At 38.5% G+C, this 17,522-nt stretch overlaps 3 protein-coding genes and 3 long non-coding RNA genes across 6 annotated transcripts; 3 read left to right on the forward strand and 3 right to left on the reverse strand.

Annotated features, from left to right (window-relative positions):
• On the forward strand, window positions 1–1,411 carry LOC104770488 (uncharacterized). The gene has a single exon (XM_010494919.3). It carries the CDS (start codon window positions 1–3, stop codon window positions 1,264–1,266), a length of 1,266 nt encoding a protein of 421 aa, XP_010493221.1. The 3' UTR covers window positions 1,267–1,411.
• LOC104770490 (homoserine dehydrogenase) lies at window positions 1,360–5,148 on the reverse strand. Its single transcript, XM_010494922.3, has 12 exons — window positions 4,974–5,148; window positions 4,600–4,750; window positions 4,430–4,507; window positions 4,198–4,313; window positions 3,700–3,753; window positions 3,454–3,541; window positions 3,233–3,325; window positions 2,918–2,958; window positions 2,498–2,551; window positions 2,048–2,211; window positions 1,792–1,861; window positions 1,360–1,582 (listed from the first exon to the last, which is right to left on the reverse strand). Exons 1-12 carry the CDS (start codon window positions 5,067–5,069, stop codon window positions 1,457–1,459), a joined length of 1,131 nt encoding a protein of 376 aa, XP_010493224.2. The 5' UTR covers window positions 5,070–5,148; the 3' UTR covers window positions 1,360–1,456.
• Window positions 5,149–7,769: 2,621 nt separating this feature from the next.
• Window positions 7,770–8,344, reverse strand: LOC104770492 (uncharacterized). The gene is made up of 3 exons (XR_764560.2): window positions 8,255–8,344; window positions 8,075–8,162; window positions 7,770–7,985 (listed from the first exon to the last, which is right to left on the reverse strand). It is a non-coding gene; the product is annotated as an uncharacterized LOC104770492 (long non-coding RNA).
• A 302-nt stretch (window positions 8,345–8,646) lies between these two features.
• LOC104770493 (uncharacterized) lies at window positions 8,647–9,283 on the reverse strand. Its single transcript, XR_764561.2, has 3 exons — window positions 9,148–9,283; window positions 8,975–9,062; window positions 8,647–8,864 (listed from the first exon to the last, which is right to left on the reverse strand). It is a non-coding gene; the product is annotated as an uncharacterized LOC104770493 (long non-coding RNA).
• Window positions 8,702–9,252, forward strand: LOC147918695 (uncharacterized). Its single transcript, XR_015592908.1, has 2 exons — window positions 8,702–8,872; window positions 8,978–9,252. It is a non-coding gene; the product is annotated as an uncharacterized LOC147918695 (long non-coding RNA).
• A 3,721-nt stretch (window positions 9,284–13,004) lies between the features above and the next one.
• LOC147918696 (uncharacterized) lies at window positions 13,005–15,093 on the forward strand. Its single transcript, XM_087503643.1, has 3 exons — window positions 13,005–13,820; window positions 13,927–14,326; window positions 14,408–15,093. Exons 1-3 carry the CDS (start codon window positions 13,005–13,007, stop codon window positions 15,091–15,093), a joined length of 1,902 nt encoding a protein of 633 aa, XP_087359769.1.
• Window positions 15,094–17,522: the final 2,429 nt, after the last annotated feature.

The following is a 17,522-nucleotide window of genomic DNA, read 5'->3' on the forward strand; positions in this document are numbered from 1 at the left end:
ATGGAAACAAATCAAACGATCCAGATCGTACGATATAATCTATTTAGTTTATTATTTTATTTTATTTTTTATTTGATCCTATTTTTTCTGCTTTATTTTCTCAAATTTTTCAAAAATTCCATATTTTCACCTCCTCCTTCTCCTCTCTCACACAAGCGATTAAAAATGTCAGAATCTTCCTCAACCCATCATGACTCACCACCACCACCTCCGACGAACAACGCCGAATCAGAAACCAACACCGTAACAAACGATTCAGAATCCAACACAAAATGTCAAACAGCGATCCAATCCTTAGCCACGATCATCACAACAACAACAACAAACATCCCTTCCACAATCTCTGCCCTCCTCGACGACGAAACCGTCTCCACCGCGATCTCCTCTCTTCTCCAACGTCCAGACTCAGGCGCCGGAGACAACAACCTCTGCCGTTGGCTCTACGATACGTTTCAATCCACGGAGCCTTCGCTACAGCTTCTCGTTCTCCGATTCGTTCCTTTGATCGCTGGTCTATACCTCTCTCGTGTCCCTCTCCGTCAGCCACAAGCTGGATTCGAAGCCGTGTTGCTCGCTCTCTACGCTCACGAAACAACCTCACGCGCCGGTCAAGCGATCACCGTCAACATCCCCGATCTATCGCATCCCAGTATTTACCACGAGTCCACCAAAGGTCTGACGAAGAACAACAACAACAACAACTCGACGTGCCTCAACATCGCTGTGCTCTCCTCCACGTTGGATCCACACGGGACGGTTAGATCCACGCGCCGCGCTAGGATCGTCGGTGTCGCGTTGGAGCTTTACTACAGCAAAATCTCGAAGATGACACGCGAATCCAAGCTTAATTTCTGCGAATCGTGTGAGAAATGGGCGGGGCAAAACGGTGAGACGGAGCAGTCTTCGTCGCGGGCTGTGATTCCGACTTTGACCGATGATTCGTGGAGGGAAGAAGAGAGTGTTGTTGTGGCTATGGGAGGAAGATCTGAGAGAGATAGCGGAAGGATTCCGTTGCCGTGGGAGCTTCTGCAGCCGATTCTGAGGATCTTAGGGCATTGTCTCTTTGGGCTCAAAGGTGAAGATAGGGAATTATCTGAGGCGGCGAATAAAGCTTGTCAGAGTTTGTATCTCCGGTCACTGCATGATATCAATTCCAAGGCGATTCTGGCTACCGGAAGTCTTCTCCGGCTTCGGGAGATGGCTCTTGATCCTAAAAACCAAATCGATCACACTGAGATCTCGAACGACGCCGTTATCACCGTTTGATTTCATTTTTTTTAGTCACCGGTTCAAATTGTCAAACCAAAAAAGTTTTTTTTTTTGTTTTTTTTTTTTTAAATGTAAGGAGAGGCCACGATCTATAATGATTTTTTTCGCGTTTTACCATATAAACGAAGAGGTCATTGTGAAACTGAGGACCTTATTATTAGTTTGATAAAACAAAAACTAGAACATCTCAAGGGAAAAGATCCTGCATGTCGATGATGTCTGCAAGAACACCAGCTGCAGTCGTGTCGTTCCCAGCTCCAGCACCTTGAATCACCAAAGGCTGCTCCTTGTAGCAACGGCTATATATCTCTACCTGCAGTTTTCCAATCACTTCAATCATTTTTACTGACTAGACAATCTAAAGGCAAATATTGTGTATGCGTTCTTGCGAGAGTGGCCAAATGAACCAATCTTATATATATGAGAAACTCTTCCATGAGGAAGGGCACTGGTGAGCCGTTTAAACTAGAGTATTTGCAGTTTAAAAGAGATTTATCAAATAGAGTCTTATAACAAACTTACTATATTGTCACTGCCTTTTAGCCGTCCCAATGGTGAATCTTTTGAAACTTCTCGAATGCCAACTTGAACGCTGCAGAGGGACCACGAAATTCAAAATCACACTAGACCAACAATTCCAAAAGTGTACACTAGCATTCTATGGGTGATTTTAAAAGCATATGTCTACCCAAAAAAAAATTATTTAAGGTATTGAATGTTGACTGTACTAAAAAAGTTGGGTTCTGGAAACAGGGAGAGTAAAGGTAACTGTTATTACCTTGAACCTTCAATCACACAGACATAACGAAGCACACACCCGTTTGATGAAGCTCTTTTAACTCTCTCCTCAATACTCTGATCAAGTTTTACTATTCCATTATGGAGGAAATCATCCACAGATATGACTCCAGGTCCCATCTCTTCGGGATACAAGCTCTCTATCTACAAAGTAACAATAAAAACTATAAAGGTTATGTTCAGGAGAGAAAGGATGAAAGGAGTCTTGTTAGGAGCCATTTTTTGGGGATCAAGAAGGCAGAACCAAAATTTAGACAAGACTGAGATCAGCATGTCTACAGCCCAATTCAACCTCATCATCAAAGACAAAAATGAACTAGACTTCTCCAGTCAAAAATTCATCTGGACACTCGACGAGAGTTGGTTCATCAGACATAAAACACAGCACCAAGTAGGAAAGATAAAAGATAAAGAGCTTTGAATGAGGCACCTTTATGCTATCCATAATTATCCTCTTCCCAAGAAGTCGAGCAAGAATCAAACCCTATCACGACAGAAACAAAGAAAGTTCAATACCATCAAAGTTTGTATTAGTTATATTCTCGTCAACAAATAATTTGCTTCAAAATGAAAAGATATGGGAGTTTCAACGCATAGTCTTTTTAATCGCAGCGAGATGGTAAAACAGAAAAATTGGAGGAATTGCCTACCAATAGCATCAGGAAATCAGATTCAAGAAAGAAAGAAAAATTGTTCACATAACACCAAACAAATCTACTGCCTTTTTTTGAACATTACTCGAATTAGATGAAGACAGCAATCTGCCGTGTGGACTGGAGATAACCTCACGGTCCTCACCTATATTAATAAAGGTACATATGCACTAGACATTACATCTATCTGTTCATACCTTTCTAGCAACATCCATGCCACTGAGGTCGTCACGTGGATCTGTGGAGAAAACATCATATTTAGAATATTCAGACATGATGTTTATTTTGATCTATAGCAGGTAGGTTTTCCCAAGGCTAAACCAACTATGATGCACTATAAGATCAAAGTAAGTTAGAGATTATTGTTGAGCTACCAAACAGCTTATGGAGTGTAGAAAGGCAGATAAAGAGATATCGACTCATTATATTGCTGCTAAAAGAAAGCAGTTAACCATCAACCAGACGAAAACAAAAGATATGTGCCATGATGACTAAAATAAAGTTGGACAAACCCGGTTCAGTGTACCCCAGTGTTTTGGCAGCTCGAACAACTTGGCTTAGAGGCTTGCCATCTTCAAGCTCACTCATTACATATCCCAAGGTACCTAGCATTAATCGAACACGGATACAAAGAGACATTAATAAATAATAAATGCATATATCGGGATAAGAAGTACGATAAACATCTATAACACTATGATGGTAAGATGAATTGCATCTGAAGTGTGATTACCGCTCAAACTACCGACAATTCTATGAACAGGGTCTCCAGAAGAAATTATGCGGCTCAAGGATGCAATGACAGGAAGACCAGCACCAACCTATAAATAAACATATGTCAGATGCTAAAGCTGAACAAAATTCACTACCTATCATACCAAATGACAACATTTTTACAACTAGTTTCACTTTCGATTTCAGATGACGATTAGATGTAAACTAATAGTGTTACTCTATACATAAGCTGTGTTTCACATACAGTAGATTCGTGGCGGATGAATCGCGGATGCAAAGCCAATTTATCATAATGTTCCTGCGCAGAAGACAAGGTGAGAGAAAATATGAGTCATTCGAACTACTTCACAAACTACATTAGCACAGAACTATTATGAGTCATTTCGAACTAGATTAGCTGAGAATCTTTTTTTCTAGTTTTCTCCTACTATCTAGGGTATGTCCAGTTGTAAAAAACAGGATAGATGTGCGCAAAGAGCAATCTGGAGAAACTAGATTGGTCTAAATATTATTTTCCAAAAGAACCTAAATCAGCAAAGCAAGTTCTTCTTCTTAAATCAACATAAAGTACTGGTTCAAGACTCTGTCCTGTCTCTGAATATACATGCTCGCACTAATGATACACCATAATAAAACCAAAGGAGAAGAGAAACAGTTACAGTGAACAGTTCGCTACCTATGCCTGCACATTCATAGCAGAAGCAAAACATGCAAAAATGCAATACTAGTAATAAGAAGTTACCAGTGAAGAAGTAAGAGGCTTCTTATTTGCCAAGACAACGCAGCAACCCAAGTCAACTGCCTTCACCAATATTTCAACCGTTTCCATGCTGGCTGAGATATCCAAAACAGCTAAACCTATAATCAAATACATGAGTTTTTATCAATCAGAAGCTACTTTGGGACCCAAAACTAGCATTTGATCCTTTCAAAATAACAGTTTAATCTCAACCTCATGTTTTGGTAACACAAACCTGTAGATTTACCCAGACGTTTTGCAATTTCTTCTGTTTCCCTTTTTGCCTCGGATCCATTGAACACCTGACATCCACCTTTTTCAGAGGATAGAAAACATAACATTATTCAGTTAATAATCCATAAAACAAACTCATGAGGAAACACAATGATATGTTAAAAGAGTTACCTGAAGCCCCCAAGTTCGATAATGGAGACCCAGTTGATTTGATATGACAAACTTCTGACAAGAGTTCATCATTCAATTCTTCTTTGAGCACATCCATTGAAGCAACTAAGGATTTACTATCACATACTCCAACCACCCGTAAATGAACTCCCTAGCAAATTAGGGGAAATGATTTCAACATTTGTGAAAAAAAAAACCTAGATGAAGATGATAATGCACATGAATAATTGCTCATAGAAGTAAGACGATCCAGGAGCAAAGATTGGAGAAACCACATTTAGTTATAGGATTCATTATCACTCATTTACACATGAGGAAATCGAGGTATAGAGAAACAAGTGTAAGTGAGGAGAAGAGAGTAATAGGCAAAGAACCATATCGGCGTGAAGCGATCGGCAAGAGACGATGTGTTGAAGAAGGTGGCGACCAACGCCTCCACAGCCCATCAGAAGCACCGGGATCTTCTTCATCCTTCCTTCGTTTTTTTTTTTTTACGGTCTGAGAAAAAAAACCACTAAAAAGACTAAAACCTTTGGTTTTTATTTAGTCGTCCACTAAAATCGATTTTATTTTCATTACATTTGGTTTGAAATCATTTTGGTAATTTTGTTGTGGTAAATTTCATAAGATTAACCCCAACGAAAAAAAAAATGTCACCTTGCTTTCAAATAAGCAGATTCTAAAGAGAGAATTTGTAAATGTTAAAAACAAAATTAAATAGTGTATTTTACTATTTTGAATAATAACATACATTTTCAAAATTAGGATTTCATTTGTTTTAACGTGTAGTTACAAAATATCCTAAGAAAAAAAAACTTATAAAAAGCTTTCAAATCAAATTTTTTGTTATCATTTGGTGAATATATATATAGTATATATATATATACTTATTTAGCATATAAATACCTAAAACCAAAAAAAAATCAAGCAGAGCCGAAAAAACATTAGAGATTAACTCCAACAAAAATCTAAATAAAAAAGAGATTTTCGGGAGGTGGTATTTTTCACAGACTGCTTCGATTTGGTGAAGATGCACTATAAAAAAGTGCATATTACATCAACTAAATTGTATCAAAAGGTTAAGTGATATTAATTTGTATTGCTTATTTATAATTGATACCAAAAATAAAATTTAGCATCGATTGTAATAATTGATATTCTTATTGACTTGTACGGCATCAATAAACTAAAACTGATGCAAACTAATATAATTTTGTATCACTTTCGGTTATTGATATAAATATTTATAAATACATCACTTAAATAATCGGTGTATTAATTCATTTATCTTAACATCATTTTGTAAATGATAAAAAAATTACATCAATAAAAGGTGATGCTAATAAGATTATACTAATTATATCAAAACTAATTTTGTGATTTAGTTCAATTGTTAAAAGTTAAAACTGATGACAAAAAAAAAAAGTGACCGACTCATTTTTAATTCATATTGCACAAGTGACAAACGATTACTAGTATTACATAAGTGACAAAAATAGTTTGAACTAACAAAAAATTATTATATGCATGCTTCTATAGAACTAACGCTAAAACATATATTGTAGTACTTCTAGTGCTATAAAAACTGGTATCATTTCTTTTATTTGATGCTAAATTTTTTAAAAGTTTACAGCAGTTTCTTTAAATGAAAATAACCGATCTATTACTTTTTTTATGATTTCTTTTTTTCCATTTTTAAGTCTTAGTTTTCTCGGTAATTGTTTTTTTTTTGCGAAAGAGAATATCTATTTTTCATGTTTCCCTAAAATTACGTAAATCAAGTACAAATCTATAGAAAATCCTATGAGATACTTCCGTTTCCTTCGCTAACAGTTTCGTTTATTCAATAATTACTTCTTACTCTCCTATATTAACTTTGGACGATTTGATGAACATCCACAAAGGATAGAAGAGAAGAGATGTTCCAAAGCATGTTCAAGGTAAGCACTATATTGTTTTTTAACTTGTAATTTTCTCTATAATTTATTAGAAAAAATCAATTTATCTGTAATTGATTAAATTTTATAATCTTTGAATGTTTCTCAAGTTTAATTTTCAGATCTGTTCGACTATTCAAGCTTAGTCTTCGTTGATCGACGTGTTCAAAAGTCTGATACACAACACATCTGAAATAGAGTCTCATTGATGAGATGATGATCTAGTAAAGGTTCTGCATTTAGTGGCTGCTTGAACGGTGTATTTTTGATCGACAAGGGTGATGATGAAGCAAATTGTAAGATGGTGAAGTAGCTTATGCCTACGTCTGCAAGACTTTTTTTTTCTTTTTCTTATTTAAGTTTATTTTGGCAGCAGTTGTAAACTTGTTTGTATAGTTTAGAAGAACAGAGATTTAATTTTTCTATAAGCTCATACTTTTAGGGTTTAGCTTGAATTTCGAGCAATGTACCGTACATATTTGTTTTCTCTTATATGAAATTTAAGATATTTTAACATCATTTTATATAATATTATTTTTATTTAGTATTATTTGTTATTATTGGAAGGAATTGATACATTTATTATAATTATTTATAAAAATCGACAACAATTTTTATATCAATTATTTTAACTGATATAAATATTCAACATCATTTTTTGTAAATGACACAATTATTGGAATCACTTAATCCAATTGACACTAACTTTTACATCACTTATTTATAATTGATACAAATTTAACATCAATTTTTATAACCGTAACAAATATTAACATCATTTATATTAATTGATATAAAACTAACATTACTTTTTGAAATTGATGCATATTAACATCAATTTCAAAATGATGCAATTATTTAGGTCAAATGATATAAAATATTGGCATCAACAGAATATAAATCACTCAACTAAATGATGTAAAATTAATTTGCATCAATTATAAGTAATACAAATATATAAAATAAATGATTCAAAACACATGTTTTTTTGTAGTGATGGTGTTTTCGCCTCAGGATTGGCCCGCCTTCGCAACATACCTAGACGACATCAAAACTGACAGGGAGGAGTTTTCTTCTTTTTCTTTGGTTCAGGTATCTAGAAATGCTAATGTTCGTGCGGATTCGTTGGCACGTCGAGCGCGTTCCGTTCCGTAGCGTATTTTGTTTGTAAACAATGTTCCACAAATTGGCTCGTTTGAGTTGATTTCTTTTTTGTTGACAAAAAAAATAACATTTAGTTATATCTGTATAATCAATATGCATTATTGTTAATGTATTACAAAAGCATTTGACAATGGAAACAACAAACGGAACATTGGAGAAGAAACATGAGATGAGGTCAGAATAAAATGCTAGCATGTGCATGAACCAAAAACTTCCAAACATCCGACAGCCGATTCACATTCTGACGGGCAACTACAACCTCCTTCACATCCCGAGCAATCGCCGCTATAAAAGGTTCGAGCAAAATATTAGTAACTTTTGTTTATATTCTATCAAAAGTCAAATTCTATCAAAATTTATAAACTAATACCAACCTGCAGTTTGGACAACATGGGGCATAAACTTCTGATGTCTTTGTTTCAATGTCGTCTTCTTCGGAGTTCATAGTTTGAATCGGTGGAGCTGCACGCACGCATATCACCAAAGAAATAAGATAGCTAGCTTAATAATATATATATAAACTTTAAGAAAATGCAAGGTTGTTTGTTTTTCACCTTCGATTGTGGAGGAACTCATGATTTGGATCCTTGTATTTTGAGAAGATTGCTAGCTAATTATTGTAATTTATAATGATGTCAACGGGGAAGTCCTGTTCTTTTTTTTTTTTTGGTTATTGATCGTTTCTTCATCATAAAAAACTCCAAATACTGAAACTTTCAACTTGTAAATGTGTAATTTGTTTCGTTGTAGAAATTTACAAGTTTTGAAACTTTCCAAATAAACAAATTCAAATTGTGCCCAAGTGGATCAAGTGAAGAAACAATATTAATGGGATTGGACATCATCAAACATGAAACAATATTCAAATTACTAATTAGTTTGGTTTTATTTCCCATGAACTTTTAATTTTGTTCGGTTGGACCGATTCCTATTCTAAAAATTAGAATTCGTTGGTATCTCTTTTCTTCCTATAAATAATCAATATACGTTATTGTTAATGTATTACAAAAACATTTGACAATGGAAACAACAAACGGGGAACATTGGAGAAGAACACATGAGTTGAGATCATAAATAAAATGCTAGCATGAACCAAAAACTTGCAAACATCCGACAACACATTCTGATGGGCAAGTGCAACCTCCTTCACATCCCGCGCAATCCCTATAAAGGTTGGAGCTAAAAATTAGTAACCCTTTTTTTTTTTTTGTAACCTTGGTTTATATTCTATCGAAAATCAAATTATATCAATATAAATATATACTAATACGTACCAGATTGGACAACATGAGGCCAACACTTCTGATGCCTGTGTTTTAATGGCATCATCTTCTTCGGAATCCATGGTTTGAATCGGTGGAGCTGCACGCATAATTACCAAAGAAAATGGATAATTCATAAGGTGACGATTAATTATAAAAACTTAAGAAGGTTGTTTGTTTTTCACCTTCGGTTGTGGAGGAACTCATGATGACTTGATTTGGATCCTTGGATTTAGCAAGATTACTAGTAGCTACTTATACTTCTAATCTATCATGATGTTTAGTAGGAAGTCTTGTTCTCTTTTGGTTATCGCTTCTTTATCATAAAACTCCAAATTCTGAAACTTTCAACTTGTAAAATGCTAGTTGTTTCCGTTGGTCAAACTATGCATAAAATATATTGTGCCCAAGTGGATCAAATAATGAAACAATAATGGGATTGGTTGGGCATATCATAATTTTAGAAGAATAAAACCGGTTTACAGTTTCGAATGTGCTTTTTTATTTTGGTTCCATTGGACCGATTCCTATTACCCGCACCAAACCGGATCTGACCCGTCAGATGATCCGATTATCCGGTCTTGTTCGGTTATTAGGGTATACCATACACAGTGCACTGATTTGCTTCACGAGTTTCTTCTTCTCCTTCTTCCTCAGAACCTCAGATCTTATTGTTGAGAACTGAGTTCTTGATTAAATCTGCAACAAAGAGAAAGAAGAAATCAGTGAGTCGAAGAACAAAGAAGAAGAAGCAAAGCTCACGTTGTCGGAGAAGAGACGACGTGAAGAGAGGAGTCAAGGAAGGAGAAGAGCAAAGTCAACATGGACTTGTGTGTTGTTGTAATGGGCTGCAGAGTTGAAGAAAGGCCCAAATAAGTTAAAGTATAATGGACTTGTGTTTTGTTGTGTTTAGTTGTTAGAGTCTAAGTGTGTAAGAGTGATTGTTGAGAGTTGTTGTAGTTGTGTGGCTTGTGTGTAAGAAAGCAAGCCTATGATGTGTAAGAGTTAGTAACTAGGAGTGTGGTCTAATGTGTAAGAGTCATGATGGTCTTAAAGTATGGGAGCATGTGGGAGGTGCAACTAGTAGAAGTAGTATAAGTATGATGTGTGTGTTGTAAGAAAGTATCCTTGAGATCCAATAAAAAATGTAGACAATTAATGTGTGTTCTCTCTTCTCTCTTACAAATCGTTTGTCATATGAAAAGAAACAAAGAAAGAACAAGAGAGTAAAGAGAGAGTCTTTATGCTTCTGTTAGAGTAAGAGAAACAGAGCATACAAGTAAGTGTAAGGGAGATGGTGAACCTCTTAAGAAAGACTAAGAGGAAGATCCTGAAATGTCAACACTTATTCTTGGCAATTTCCCCCATGGAATCCGAGAAGATTCAAATGTAAATCTTCCTTCCGATTCATATATTTCGCTTAATCGGAGACTCAGATCGACCTACAATTTTCGGATCCTGTTCTATATTCCGGTACAAGAAGAATGGATACTTTCACGGCGGAGGATCTATCGACGATCGGTGGAATAGCGACAGTATCGCTCCTTCACTCGTTTATTCCTACGCATTGGTTACCTTTCTCCATCGTTGGGCGTGCGCAGAAATGGACGCTTTCTAGAACACTCCTCGTCAGTATGTTCCCAATTTCTAATTTCCTTCGTTTCGATTTCTCCATTTTTTCTGACATTCATGCATGCGTGTTCGATGTTTCTGGAATTTTTAGTTGTTCTAAGGCATTGTTTGATTATGGTAGAAATGGATATTTAGGAATATAAAGGCATGAATTGAATGGATTCAACTGCTGCTTCAATGGTCTAAATACGTGTATATGTTGTGATGAGGTTCTTCATTGGTGAGACTAGCGTAGAGTATATTGAAACGATGACTTGGGAAAAATAGTTTCTAAGTCTACTGATAACATATTTGTTTTAAGTTACCACAGATTTTTTAATTTAACAAAAAATCTGTTGTTTGATAAATGACCTATGTGAATACCGTATGTTATGGCAAGTTTTTTAAGCTATAATAGTTTTTTTATTTACTTCCAAAAATCTGGTGTTTGATAACAAATTTATTAGATGTAAAATGTAAATATAGTGACAACAGATTTGTTTTAAATTATATTCTTTTAGTCATATTTTTATTAATTATATTTTTTTATAAATCATATTATGAATCATATATTTAAAGCATATTTAATACATTTTAATTTTTCTAAATCATATTTAAAAAATTAACATCATATTTTATATATTATATTATATTTTCATAAATCTAATTTTAATACTTTTTATATACATTATTTTTTAGTTATAATTTCATACATTATATTTTAAATAAAACTTATTTAAACTATATAATCTTAAATTTCATATTTTTAAATCATATTTTTATACATAATATTTTTATAAACAATTTTTTGAATATTATTTTTATACATTATATTTTAAATCATATTTTCTTTAAAAATTATCTTTAAAAAATAAACATCATATTTTTTAATCATTTTATTTTTTTCATTAATCATATTTTTAAATCAAAATATTAAATGCTATATTGTATTTTCGTTTTAAAAAATACAAATTTTCTGGCTTTTTTGTCTATTTTTAATCATTTTATATATTTCATTAATCATATTTTAAATCAAAATATTAAATTCTATATTAAAAACAATTTTTCTGGCTTTTAGTCTATTTTTTAATTATTTTATATTTTTTATTAATCATATTTTAAAATCAAAATATTAAATGCTATATTGTATTTTCGTTTTTAAAAAAAATAAAAAAAAACGAAGAAATTTTCTAGGTTCTTAGTCTTTTTTACTCATTTTAGTTAATTGGATAGGATGGAGTATTAATCTAGCAATTAATTGCCAAATTTGTGTCAAACTAGTATATTTTCACTATAAAAAAGCAATCAAACAATAATGCGATTGGGGCATATATATCGTCAAACGCAAAAATTGTTTTAGTATCAAATGAGCTTTTATTTTGGTTCGGTTGGACAGATTCTTATTTAAAATTAGGATACTCAGTATACATTATTGACATTGTATTACAAAAAAACATTTGACAATGGAAACAACAAACGGGGAACATTGGAGAAGAAACATGAGATGAGGTCATAATAAAATGCTAGCATGAACCACAAGCTTGCAAACATACGACAGCCATTGCACAACATTCTGATAGACAAGTGCAACATCCTTCACATCCCGAGCAATCCCTATGAAGGTTGGAGCAAAAGTTAGTAACTTTGGTTTATATTATATCAGAAATCAATATATAAATATACCAACCAGATTGAACAACATGAGTTAAAAACTTCTACTGTCTGTGTTTTAAAGTCATCATGTTCTTCGGTGTCCATGGTTTGAAGCGGTGGAACTGCACGCATAATTACCAAAGAAAATGGATATTCATAAGGAGACGACTAATTATAAAAAAAAACTTAAGAAAATGGAAATTTGAATGTGGATATTGTTGATATGGGTTTCACCCAGCCTTAACAAGCTTTCCTACAGACCCACTATCGAAACAGTCACCCCAAAAACCCAGGAAGGCAGACCAACTAAAACCCACTTGTCGGGTCGATTAAGCTCCTAGAAGCCCAATTAAGACGGACAGCCCAATAAATGACAGCCCGAATAAGAACGATCGCCGACTTTACCTGAGGACAATCCCACATCGATCCCGAGGCAGAGAGGTGAAACGTCCCATCAGCTATAAATACCAAGGGAGCAGCTTGTAGAAGGCATCAAGTAACATCGGGCAAGAGTCAGGAGTAAATCCGATTCTAAGCTATAGTTCAGTTAGTCATTTTGAGAAGCACAATTCTCTGTAATTAGCCGAACGGCTTATAACGGTTATATTGTAATTCGACGATCTTTGACTATCTTAATAAAAGTCCTTTGTTTCACCCTTTCTATTATATCATCCTCGAGTTAGTAGCTATACTAGTTCAACATTTGGTGCGCATCCAGGGAAACAAACAAGGAAAGCTTTTGAAGAAAGTCCAACATCGACGAAGCACATTTTGAGCAATGGCAGAAAGAGAAATGACGGGCAGCGACGGATATGTGGCGGACACGCCGGACCGCATCCAGCAGGCCCAAGAGGAGCTTCCAATACCGCCGACCCGGTCCCCGACAACGCCGAACGGCTCGATCGGAGAAAGCATCAGCGCCCTCGACATAGGAGCACTAATGCGAAGCATCCTGGAAAAGATCAACGCCCAAGACAGAAAGACAGAGGAACGATTCGCCACTCTCTCTAGCGTCTGTGCAAAACTACAAGAAAATGCCGAACATCCAGACGGCACCAATAGAGCCGATCCCAATAGCATCGATCAGAACCAGAGCGGGGAATTGGCCGAACTCAAAAGTCAAATGAAGGATGTCACAAGCAAGTTCCACCAAGCAACCAGTGCGGCACCTGATGTAGACCATATGTTGGAGCAGTCCCAAAAAACTCCATTCACTGCGCGGATCCGTCGGGTCGTCGTTCGTCCCGATTGCAAAATAAAGCACCTGCCTCTGTATAAGGGAGATTCGGACCCAACTCACCATTTGACATCCTTCGAGATTGCAATCCATCGTTGCGAGTTTTCCCCGGAAGAGCTAGACGCTGGAAAGTGTCAGCTATTCATCGAAAACCTGAGTGGCGACGCCCTCGGCTGGTTCTCCTCTTTGCCGCCTGACTCAATCGACAGCTTCCGTACACTCTCGCTGACCTTCTTAAAACAATACTCGATATTGGCCATCCCCACCGCGACAATCGCCGATCTCCACAATATCGAGCAAGGGGAGCATGAGCAGTTGCGAACGTTCATGGATAGGTTCAAAAAGATTGCCACACAGGTAAAAGCACCCCATAGCGTTTCGCTTGCAGCCCTTCACAAGGCCCTATGGTACGAATCAGCGTTCCAAAAGGATCTCAAGTTGAACAGATTCCCAACTTTCCAAGATGCCCTCCATCGAGCGGGAGTCTACATTGAACTGGAAGAAGAAAAAGTCATCTACGACAAAAAAACGTGCTTCTACTGGAATTCAAGTGCCAACTGGCAAAGTAAAAGAGGTATACCACGAACCTCGCCAACACCTCGACAAAGAATACCTCGCGGACAGTAAGAAGCGCGGCGCAACGTACCTCGTCAATGACGCCCCGCCAACCCCCGCAGTCAGCTCGTCAGCTATAGTACCGACGACCCCACCAAAAGGGGCAAGAGAAGAGCCTGACCATAACTTGTATTGCGAGTTACACGAGTACACCGGGCACTCTACGCAGTCTTGCAGACACTTGCAAAACGCGCTGCTGGGCAAGTACCTCAATGGCGAGGTCAAAGTGGAGTTATGCCAGTACAAGAGTAATGCCCCGCGAGGGTGAGGTCGAGGACGCCATGGGCATCAAGGACGAGGTCCAAATAACCATTTCAACAATGGACCAGCGCCGAATAACAAGCCCGCAGCTGGCAACCAGGTGGGAGGACAAGAAAACCAACTGGCTGACGCGCCACCACCTCCAGCCTGTCGTAGAATTAATTTCATAAGACAAAGCCTACCGTACGACCCTAACAGGCCTCGCGCCGTATATCCCGTCCACGACGTCGAGAGAGCCGAACGCGATTGGTTGCCTGGCAGAACACCTATATGCCGATCGTACTCTCCGATCATGTTCGGAGAAGGGGACACTGCTGAGCATCGGACTTCGCCCACTGGACCTGTCGTTGTTGAAATAAACATCGGCGATTGCTTGGTCCCGGATATGTTGGTCGATATAGGAAGCTCCGTTAACGTTATCTTCCTGAGGGCACTCCCGCAGATAAAGATCGACCTGCACTTGACCATGCCCGAAGTACAGACCTTGACTGGTTTCGATGGATGCTCTCTTACCTCTTCAGGAACGGTCATGCTCCCAATGAGGGTCGGTGGCACGGTTCACCTCTTTGACTTCGCAGTCGTCGACCGTCCAAGCGCGTATAATGCCATCCTTGAGACGCCTTGGCTCCATAAAATGAAAGCTGTGGTTTCCACCTACCATCAATGTGTTAAATTCCCAACGGAGTTCGGCACTTACACCCTCTACGCCGACCCGACGGCGACCAATGGCCGCCCCGTCGCCGTGTTGACATGATAATGGGAGGATTGACAGCATGTAGAGATTCCGTGCGGTCAATTCGCGACTATGTAAAGGCCGGCACAGCTGCGGTCTGGCCAGTTAAAGTCCCACCCTTCGTACCTCCGATCACGTTCACAGCAAACGACTTAGCTGGAGTCAACTTCCCGCACAACGACCCTCTCGTCATCGAATTACACGTTGGAGAGAGCGAAGTAACAAGGATTATGGTCGACACGGGAAGCTCCGTCAACGTAATCTTCCGGGATGTCCTCGACAAAATGGAGGTCAATAAAAGAGAAATCAAACCATCGATCAGGCTGCTCACCGGGTTTGACGGAAATTACATGATGACGTCCGACACAATCAAGTTGCCAATCTACGTATCCGGCATACCCTTGTGGCACAAGTTTGTTGTGGTCGACAAGTCGGCTGTTTATAACATCATTCTCAGATCCCCCTGGATTCACGACATGCAGGCCATCCCATCCACTTATCATCAGTGTGTGAAGTTTCCCCTGTCCGGCCAGATATTCACAATCAAGGGCAATCAAGCAGACGCTAGGAACTGTTTCGTAATCGAAAGCAAGTTACGGAAGGCCGCTGATTTATAGCAATCACAGCAAGCGCTGGACGAGCCGCCAGCACCTAGCCCCAAGGAAATTCTGGGTCACCACCTGCTCGACGAAATCAATATCGACGAGAGTGAGCCAAAGCGGTGCGTTGGGATCGGCGCTGATCTCGACCCGGCAATAAGAATCGAACTGGTCCAATTCTTGAAGAACAACGCTTCCACCTTTGCCTGGTCTTTTGACGATATGGTTGGAATCAGCATGGACGTCACAAGTCATGAACTTAATGTTGATCCCACTTATAAACCCGTCAAGCAGAAGCGGCGGAAGCTCGGACCCGAACGGTCTAAAGCAGTAAATGACGAGGTCAAAAAATTGTTAGATGCCGGGTCAATCATGGAGGTTAAGTATCCTGAGTGGCTAGCAAATTCGGTGGTTGTTAAAAAGAAAAATGGGAAGAACAGAGTCTGCATCGACTTCACGGATCTCAATAAAGTCTGCCCCAAGGATAGCTACCCGCTACCACATATAGAGAGGCTCGTCGAGGCCACGGCAGGCAATGCATTGCTCTCCTTCATGGACGCCTTCTCAGGATATAACCAAATCTTGATGCACACTGACGACCGCGAAAAAACCGCCTTTATTACAGATCAAGGCACGTTCTGCTACAAAGTAATGCCGTTCGATCTGAAAAATGCGGGAGCCACCTATCAACGTCTTGTCAATAAGATGTTTGCAGACCAATTAGGAATAACTATGAAGGTGTACATCGACGATATGTTAGTCAAATCCGCGAGCGCAAACGATCATGTCGTGCACCTGCGAAAGTGTTTTCAAACCCTGAATAAGTATAACATGAAACTCAACCCGGCAAAATGCTCATTCGGTGTGACGTCAGGAGAATTTCTAGGGTACATCGTCACAAAAAGGGGAATAGAGGCAAACCCGAAGCAAATAAAAGCCATACTCGACATGCCCTCGCCGCGAAACAAGCGCGAAGTCCAACGCCTGACCGGCAGGATAGCAGCTTTAAACCGATTCATTTCGCGGTCAACCGATAAAAGCTTGCCGTTCTACCAATTGCTGCGATCGACGAACAAAGCGTACGAATGGACCGCCGAATGCGAGCAGGCATTCGTCGAGTTAAAAACTTATTTAACCACCCCTCCCATACTTTCAAAGCCCGAGGAAGGAGAAAAGCTCTACCTGTATATCGCGGTTTCGGGGTCGGCAGTTAGCGGAGTATTAGTCAGAGACGACGGAGGCGAACAAAAGCCAATCTTCTACGTCAGCAAGACCCTCGACGGGGCCGAGTTGCGTTATCCGAACCTGGAAAAAATAGCATATGCCGTGGTAATTTCAGCTCGTAAGCTCAGACCCTATTTCCAGTCACATACAATCGCGGTCCTGACGAACCAACCTCTGCGGCAAATTCTTCATAGCCCGGGACAATCAGGTTGCATGGCGAAGTGGGCAGTCGAATTAAGTGAATATGATATCGAATATCTGGCAGATTTCATTGTCGAGCTGCCTCAACATTTCACCTCTCCTACTTCAAGCGAAGAAAACTGGTATTTGTACGTCGACGGAGCTTTGTCGCAGCATGGTTCAGGAATTGGGATTCGCCTAACATCCCCAACTGGAGAGGTTGTTGAGCAGTCGTTCCGCCTCAACTTCACCGCAACAAACAATGAGTCAGAGTATGAAGCTTTACTTGCCGGAATTCGGCTCGCAGCGGGGATCGGCGTAAAAAGGCTTCACGCCTACTGCGATTCCCAGCTCGTCACAAACCAATACAATGGAGAGTACGGTACCAAATGCGGCCGCATGGACGCATACTTAAAGATAGTAAAGGAGCTCGCAAAGGGGTTCGAC

The sequence above is a fragment of the Camelina sativa genome, chromosome 20 (genome assembly GCF_030686135.1).
Source record: "Camelina sativa cultivar CO46 ecotype springtype chromosome 20, ASM3068613v1".
Lineage (NCBI taxonomy): Eukaryota > Viridiplantae > Streptophyta > Magnoliopsida > Brassicales > Brassicaceae > Camelina > Camelina sativa.

Coding starts and splice junctions, on each gene's coding strand:
- LOC104770488 (XM_010494919.3), top strand. CDS start 1: ATGGAAACAAATCAAACGATCCAGATCGTACGATATAATCTATTTAGT.
- LOC104770490 (XM_010494922.3), bottom strand. CDS start 5,069: ATGAAGAAGATCCCGGTGCTTCTGATGGGCTGTGGAGGCGTTGGTCGC. Junction 4,508..4,599: donor ATCGAACTTGGGGGCTTCAG/GTAACTCTTTTA, acceptor CCTCTGAAAAAG/GTGGATGTCAGGTGTTCAAT. Junction 2,552..2,917: donor GCATGGATGTTGCTAGAAAG/GTATGAACAGAT, acceptor CTGTCGTGATAG/GGTTTGATTCTTGCTCGACT.
- LOC147918696 (XM_087503643.1), top strand. CDS start 13,005: ATGGCAGAAAGAGAAATGACGGGCAGCGACGGATATGTGGCGGACACG. Junction 13,821..13,926: donor TCAAAAAGATTGCCACACAG/GTAAAAGCACCC, acceptor CAACTTTCCAAG/ATGCCCTCCATCGAGCGGGA. Junction 14,327..14,407: donor GGAGTTATGCCAGTACAAGA/GTAATGCCCCGC, acceptor ACAATGGACCAG/CGCCGAATAACAAGCCCGCA.